The sequence below is a fragment of the Dioscorea cayenensis genome, chromosome 21 (genome assembly GCF_009730915.1).
Source record: "Dioscorea cayenensis subsp. rotundata cultivar TDr96_F1 chromosome 21, TDr96_F1_v2_PseudoChromosome.rev07_lg8_w22 25.fasta, whole genome shotgun sequence".
Lineage (NCBI taxonomy): Eukaryota > Viridiplantae > Streptophyta > Magnoliopsida > Dioscoreales > Dioscoreaceae > Dioscorea > Dioscorea cayenensis.
In genome coordinates this window covers 3656014-3664344 of record NC_052491.1, presented here as the reverse complement: position 1 = coordinate 3664344, position 8331 = coordinate 3656014, and the positions used below count along the sequence as shown (strand labels likewise).

At 34.4% G+C, this 8331-nt stretch overlaps 1 protein-coding gene across 1 annotated transcript; it reads right to left on the bottom strand.

Moving 5' to 3' along the window:
- Positions 1-824: 824 nt before the first annotated feature.
- Positions 825-6842, bottom strand: LOC120252542 (signal recognition particle receptor subunit beta-like). The gene is made up of 7 exons (XM_039260721.1): positions 6592-6842; positions 5697-5828; positions 5024-5106; positions 3017-3103; positions 2704-2852; positions 2284-2415; positions 825-1211 (listed from the first exon to the last, which is right to left on the bottom strand). Exons 2-7 carry the CDS (start codon positions 5824-5826, stop codon positions 1022-1024), a joined length of 771 nt encoding a protein of 256 aa, XP_039116655.1. The 5' UTR covers positions 5827-5828; positions 6592-6842; the 3' UTR covers positions 825-1021.
- Positions 6843-8331: the final 1489 nt, after the last annotated feature.

The window sequence follows — 8331 nt, the reverse complement described above, 5'->3', positions numbered from 1 at the left end:
TTTTTATCCTTTTTAAATTCAAATTAATTCTAAAAATTCGCTTGTATTCAATATTTCCCTATTTTGTCTTTTTATTTTATTTTTTTTGGTTGAAAAAGAGGGTTTAGAAACAAAGAGAAATGTGGGAGTTGAGGTGACATGGTTATACAAGTAAAAAATGAAGGATAAGGTGGATGAATAAATAAAAAAAAACCATTATCTAAATTTAATAAATATTTTTTCAAAAAGCTATTATGATAATGTTACTTTAAAAATCCCCCTAAATTTTATTTTTATAACGTTTAAATAATTTAAATTTTATTTCGCTAAATTGTTAGTTTAAATTACTTTGAGAAGTAGTAAATTATTATTCCCAGTCTCATTAACCGGGACCATTTTCAAAATAGATAAACTATATTTTAAATGAAACCATAATAGTTGGATATCTTGTAATGCTAAAATCTGATTTAGGATTTAAATATTATTTTATATTTATCACAATAAGCCTTTATCTGAAAATTTGCAATTTTCTTTTTTGTTTTTTTTTTAATGAAGCCGGCTTCATAATCCCCATTTATAATGAATTTTCGATAATATTTTGATAATGAAATTATAATTATATTTTAACATTTGAAATGGCTCCCATGACCCTTACAACTAATTATTTTTCAGAGTATTTTACAGACATTTTTCTTCGCCTATTTTCTTTCAAACAGGCATTTAATTTCCAAGCTATCAAGTTTCTTCATTTCCCCTACAAACAAAATTGCTTCAACTTTACCTTGAAAACAAAAAAACTCAGTATCAACAACAAAGTTATCAAACACTAGTGATCTTGGACAAAGTTGCCATCAAACAAATATCTCCTAACATTAATCAATTCAGTTTAAAGGCCAAAAAAGAAAATAAAATAAAATACAGCCTCCAGGTTTTGCCTTTTTAATCACACACAGAAAGAAAATGAAAAACAAAAAATTCAGATTTTGTTTATCTGAAGCTGCTCCTTGACTTCTCATTGTTGAGGGCAGATCAGTTAAGCTCTCTAGGGCTTCACTTGCTCTCTAATGAATTGTTCAACCTGAGACACTTCGCCTGCAAGGCCCGACGCGTCAGCAACAGCCACCTTGTTATGGCATTGGGAGAATGTAAACACCTCGGACGGTACCCCAAGTGTGTATTCATTTGTCACATCAGCACTAGATACAGCAGTTCTTGTTGTTCGGAGCTTGTCACTGCAAGAGTTAGTGCCCTCAAATTCACAAGCATATTAAAGGTTTCATTGTGTGAAAAGGAGAGATCTGCTAAGGGTCATTCTATTTTGCGCTTGAAGCAGTAATCAAGTATTAATTAAGAAGAAATCCGAATCTAGCAGCAAGAAAGCATTCACAACATAACTCAAGTTCACTGCATTCGATGAATGTGAGAATTCAATAATAACACCAATTACCATTTCATCGCAAAAATTTGTTAACTACATATTCTTCCAGCGTCTTCCCTTTAACATATTGCTAGAAAACTGACCCTAGCAAAACAATTGAATGATGGACATACATCCAATTATCATCAAACTAAGTTGACACTTCAAATAGGATGCCACCTGACAATGCTTACATTGTTGAATTTATGACTTTTATGTGATCCCAATCTCTCAAAATGGACCATCATTTAGCTATTGCCAGCTTTCAGGAAATATAACTAAATTGCACCAGGTAGCATGGAGATGAAGATTCAGAATAAAATGGGCAACCTAGTGCAAGGTCAGTGTCAAACAAAGGTATAAATAGAATTTAAATGTGAGAAATGAAAATCATAAACTCCACATGCGACAATATGTCTATTTTAGACTAGTTCACCTTTTCACTTGGGGAAACTGGAAAGAACAAACCAAAATATCTGCCATGAAAGTCAGCGCCTATTAAACAGCTAAACGCCATCTAAGGATGATATTTTCAAATATAGAACATTCTTATTAAAAATCACATGGGGTTAGTGTCTTGATTTCAAACAATGCTATCAAGTGGCCAACTGATGATGTCAATGAATCAGTGCTTCAAAATCCCTACAATAGAAGCTAAATAACAGCTGTACAAGCACGCAAACAAGGAAATGCCAAGAAATAAATAAACAGGACAAGCAAGAAAAATTGGATTAATAAACCTGCAAGTCATTAACCATGACACAATTTTGAGCTACATTTAAAAATCGTGTTCATCAGGTCAGAAAGAGAAACAGAAGACCATTGCTTAAACATGCGTTACCATTAATAACTATCATTTGGTAACTAGATGAAGTTAAAGACCTTACATTTCCTTCTCCAATTGTTTCCGGATAAATTCTTTGGAGTGTGCTGTAATTTTGTCAGTCTTGTTGCACAATATCAGAACAGGTACTTTCCTCTTCACGACAGTTGACTTGGTCAAAATATCATACAGATACCTTTGACAAAAAAATTAACAGAGAAGCAAAAAAAATTATCAGCAAAGATTAAAAAGAAATGTTGCTAATAAAAAAGTTATAAGAAAAGGCCAAAAGAAGAGTGATGGAGCCCATAGCCACCACCTCAAACTAAAAGTCAACTCCCAGGAAACAGCAGGTGTCATTTCTTACCACAAGTCAAGTAAAATTGGTCATTAAACAAACATAGAGATTGTAGTCATTCAACCAATTATCTTTAAAAACCATTTCATGCCAACAAAATTTAGGCAATCGTTATTGGTGGCTTACTCTGCAGCAGCCCGGCAATTTGGCAGGAACTCCACTGCATCCACCACAAATATAATCCCCGCTGCTTGAGCCAAGAAATCATCCAGAATTGGTCTTAGCCGGGAATGCCCAGGTACATCAACCAGATGGATAGGTTTGAACTTGCCCTTCTGCAGAGAGAATAAACAATAAATTTTAGCATAAAAACATGCTTCGATTACTTGACTTAGCCATAGCTCACTCAGAATAAGATGTACACTGGCCTATTCAGATTGGTATGTGACTACAATGTTTTTTAAGAGTTAAATTAATAAGCTACAATCTACTGCTTTACCTTCTCCAGCTCAGAATGCAGTACAAAAGTACCACTATTTGGCTCCATCGATGTCACAGTGCCTTGATGAGGAGTGCCATCACGCAGCTAGCAAGAATAGTAAATACAGAATGCAGGTAAGAGAAAGAGTACTCAAAACTTGTAAATATAAGGAAGTGAATAGTAAAGTATGAGAAAAGATTATCCTTCACTATTGTATACATAAACAATGACATTTTACTATAAAAAGTTTTGCCAAATTGAAAAGAATGACTATAGCAAGATCTATTCCGCTATGAACAGGATTATAGATGGCATAAAGTTAGATTAAATCTTTTGAATAAATGTCTGTTATAAACAAGAAGAATGACTATCACATGATAGAATGTGTAACATCCATTTCAATCTCAACAGTTAAACCATCAGATTATACAAGTTTCATGCTTACTGGATCTTGTCTACTGAACATATAGATTGTTGATCTATATGTTCAAGAATTAGTCATAAAAATTATTTTACCAAGCTTATAGGAGGTTCTTACAACTATGAGCTAACAGAATTCTAGTTGAGACATGACTGATAGTTTTATTAATATGCAATTCAAACTACTTGATGGCATTGGAGGTGTTAAATTGAGACAAGTCAAGGATTCTCAGAGACCATTAAAATTTGTTAACCAAAATTAGTTATCAGATCCTTATATTTTTTTTTAAACTCAGTTGATCTATCCCGGTCTTAATTCTTAGCTCAAAATCAACAGATCATAACTCTTCATGAAAGCACCATTTCAGCTAAATGATCTTTCTTTTGGGAAGTCCTTGAGAAGTGTTTTCGATCCTAACTTCAACTAATTGATAAAACATAAGTTTTCAAAATTTATATCTATCACTCTTCACATGTGTGCAGCATAGTGCAGCATAAAAATGTATTCCTTGAAGATGTCTTTGTTGAGAAATGTAAAGGTGTAAATTGTGGACAAGCCACAAGTAGGATTTGAACCCTCAACCCTTACCTTTGAGTAGGAAGGGGAATGAAATAACAACTATGCTATTGTACGGGCAGTGGCATAAACTAATTTGGAATTTATCAATTTGACCACAAGAACATGTATCCTTTTCTAGCTTGGAAGTAACTCGTTAAACACATAATAGCTTTCTCAAGTTACATGAATTGACCTATTCATATGACATATCCATCATACTGCACAAACAGACACAGAAGAACTAAAAAAAACCCTCATCCTGAAGTTAAAGTTTTTTTTTAAGTTTACATATAAGGAAAATAATATCACCGAATAGAAGTCTCCAAAGATGCCAAAACAACAGGTTCCAGAAACTAATTGCTTTCATTCATTGCAAGAAATATAATGGAAAAGCACCCAAAAGGCAGATCAGTAGATAATGAAATCAACTAAATAGGATTAACAGATCCAACCTTTTAACTTTGGTTAATGGTGCAAAAATTGAGAAAGAGTCTTGAAAATTATGACCAGTAGCAAAATCTAGGCTCTCTAATAAAAAAACGCGTGATAAATGAACATTATTTTCATAACTATATGCAATAATATAAATATTTCATGTAATTCACCGACTCTAACTCGAAGCTAAGCATTTCTGATTATATTTTTCATTCTATTGCTAATTTAAAAATTCATTGTCCATCTGCAAAATATGCTTATGTAAGCCAACAGCAAAAGCAGCAGAAAGTAATCATTCTCTCTCCTATGCCTTGTTTAGTGGACCAAAACTAATGTCATATGATAAATTGAAGGAACACCAGCATCTTGCAGAAGCAATAAACCAAAAAAATCATAAGCAGTCACCTTCCCAAGGGTGACTTCATTGAGGCCACACCTTATCATTTACTATTCATGGTAAATATCCATGGGTGTGCTACCAATTGGTAATTATAATCTGTTTATAGTTTTGACATTAATAGCAGAAGATGTGATAAATTATCAATTAGGAAACAGCCACATGAAAAACCATAAAAAAACAAATAAAAGATGCCAAACACATAGCCTGGTACCTGGTAGAAAAGAATTGTTTTGCCCCCACCACTTAGCCCTGTAAGCACAATAGTATTACGTTGCCCATGGTTTAACATACGATCTGTGATGAACGAACACAAAATTTTAGTCAGTGAACATATCACTCACTAACAAGGACGGAGTTAGAAATTTTTTCTAGAGCAAATGGAAAAAAAAATTTTAGAGGCCAAGCAATAGACTTTTACAAATATTTTTTATACTATATATATATACTAATTTATAAAAAGCCAGGTGACTAAACAATAGATTTTTACAAATATTTTCCTAAAAAAATATTTTTTACTATTAATACTAATTTGTAAACGGATAGGATGTCAAACAATATATTTTTACAATATTTTCTTGAAAAGTAGGGGGCCAAACAATAGAGTTTTATACATCTTTATATTATATGTATTAAATTGTAAAAAGCCATGGGGGCCATGGCCCCTTGGGCCAAGCCCTGGCTCTGCCCCTAACTCTAGAAAATAATTGCTACAAAATTGTATAAAAATTCACAATAACCTTCAGAAGTTACAAAGTTCATATAATGATTAGATGAATGAGATCATATGGATAACTTTTACAAGAGCTTTGTTACTTTGCACCAATATAAACATAAGTCAATGCCAGAAACTCAAATACTGAAAATGACAAAATTGATCAACTTACAGATGATAAAAATAAGGAATGTTAGTACGACAACAACAATAGCTGCATAAAGCTGCTCTTTTGGTTGTTCATGAATCCACTGCTCAAATTGGTGTGCCAACTCCTTGAAATGTTGTAACCACTGCTCCATACCTACAAAAAGGAATATACAAAGTAAATAATAACAGTGAGTCAATACAGCCATCAGCCAGATCCGTAGACACATTTTAGGAGTGGTGAAGCTCACCCCATCTGACAAATCTTCCTTAGCATACAAGAAGAAAATAAATATATTTTATCATCACCACCTGAATATCTAATATTAAGAAAGCATAAACTATAATATATCACTCATCAACAAAATTAAATAAGAGGTTGATGAGAAAATCGAAAGAATGAATTCAGATCAAAGCAGCAAGGAATTATAACTTGAAATGAGATTCAATTACAAACACATAAGTCACTAAGAGGAAATTCCCATCTTCTCACATTTTAAAAATCCATGAACCAGAACACATTCAAATCGATCCAAAGCCCCACTTGTTCATCAGAGTTGGATTCAATCATTTCAATCTTTTGATATCTCCAAGAAATGAAGTACAGTCACAAACAACAGAGAAAAAGAAGATAAATTTCTGAATAAAAATCAGAAAATCCATAAAGCAGAATACATTCATCCAAAGCCCTAATTGTGCCCCAATTGTCAATCCGAATTAGATTGGAAAAAATCTTTCCACATCCCCTTGAAATAAGGTACAACTACAAACACCGGAGAAAAAGAAGATAAATTTCTGAATATTTATCAGAAAAATCCATAAAGCAGAACATAATCATCCAAAGCCCTAATTGTTCATCAAAATTGTAGGGGGGCTTCAAGCATTCCAATGGCAATATGAGAGAGGGATGAGAGAATTACCTTAATGACGAGGTGATTCACAGCACTGGCAGCGCCGGAGGAATGACGGTCGCCGCTTGATGGCTCCAACAGCCAACCCTCGCCGGCGTTGTCCCTCGCCGCAGCTCCTGAAACTCCGATCGTGATGCCCCCGAGTCACCGACCCGGCCCCCGAGCAAGCACTCCGACTGCGGCGCCTGCGAGCCTCCGAGGACGGCGGGAGAGAGAGAAAGGATAGAGAAATTAGGATTTTTGGGATTTCATGAAATTATATATATTATATATGTTCTCGCCTAAATAGGGTTTCTTTCTTTTGGAAGTAATTAATAGTACCTCTATAGTTTGTGTTTTTCTAAGTAAATCCTTGTAACTTTGGGCATCCCTAAAAGATCCCTTCTTTTTTATTTGTTTCTTTTTCAGCCCAAATACCAATAACGGAGGAGAAGATGTTGTTAAGTGGCTAGAGAAATTACCACTCTGCCCTTGCTCTTTATCCCACAATCTTAAGCTTCATTATTACATCAAGCTTGTTGTTTGGATGGTAAGCCATTACCATTAGGTCTGTTCCGCCATACCTCTTTCATTCCTCTTGGCTAATCAAGAATTGAACAAGCTTGTCCTGTTGCATCTTGTTGGTGCTAACCTTCATCGGCGATGTCACCTTCGAGTATCGGTTATAGCTCAACGACGAGAAGGGAACAAAGATGACATCTCCTGGCAAGGGTCCTCGATGTTGTGTTGGAGATTCAACCTATTGGGGTAATCAAGGATCTTCCTCTTGATGTTTGACCTAACCTCGCTGCCTTTGGAACTTCACCCCAACAGCTCGAAATAGAACTCTACGAGAAGATCATACATGAAGACCTTCAACAAAGCCCTCTCTATATCACACTGTCGATCTTCTTGGCCGGCAACCTCTATTATCGGAGTGACATTGCTGCTTTCGACAACGGAGTCGATCTTGGAGCTCGGCAAGACATTGTGGCCGACGATGGGTGCCTGACCAAATGCGAAGCCGAAGAAGTAGAATTACACTCTCAAATTTTTATTGTGTTTTCATGTCACTGATTGCTTATTCATATTGTCATCTCTAGGAAAATCCATGCTTACTAATTGCTTTAAATCGTTGTCTCGTTATTAGTTATGCTTTTTGATAAAGCATTTTGGCTCTTTCTTGGTCAATTCAAAGAGGGGATTCTAGGTTGCGCAATGAATTTTCATGGTTGCATGTTTTACTAGTGTGAATTGATCTTTCTTTATAAAAAAAAATTATTAGGTGATTATCATAGTTTCATTTGTTGTGCTATTGTGTTTTTTTCATGTGGTATATATATCATAAGTATACCAGGGTATTTTATATGTGAAGATTTATGTTCTGTTTTGACAAATCTATTAGTGAAAGCAAGAATTTTAAAACTACCAGAATTAAACCCAATCTAGTAGGTATTTTTGATAAGGACGCTGCCCCTAATGATGCCTGGTGATGTTACTGCATTTCTCTCATGTGATGTTGTAGAATTCTATAAATATTAGTAATAAAGTACTCGTATGTTTGCATCTACTGTCCCACTCACCAGAATTAAACCCAAGGAGAGGAACAAATCACAAACAATGTACAATACACAGAAAGTAATGAGTTTAAGGAGCCTAAGTTTGCATCTACTGTCCCACTCACCTCTTTAAAAGTTCGCGTATGTTTGTTAGCATATTCATAAGTTTAAACTTGCAAATTAACATATCAACTACAAGTTAACTATATAT

What these genes read in the sequence shown, in the direction of transcription:
- LOC120252542 (XM_039260721.1), bottom strand. Translation starts at nt 5,826, where the DNA reads ATGGAGCAGTGGTTACAACATTTCAAGGAGTTGGCACACCAATTTGAG. An exon ending in TGCATTCTGAGCTGGAGAAG is followed by an intron (nt 2,853 to 3,016) that starts GTAAAGCAGTAG and finishes TTCTCTCTGCAG; the next exon opens with AAGGGCAAGTTCAAACCTAT. An exon ending in AATTGCCGGGCTGCTGCAGA is followed by an intron (nt 2,416 to 2,703) that starts GTAAGCCACCAA and finishes TTTTTGTCAAAG; the next exon opens with GTATCTGTATGATATTTTGA.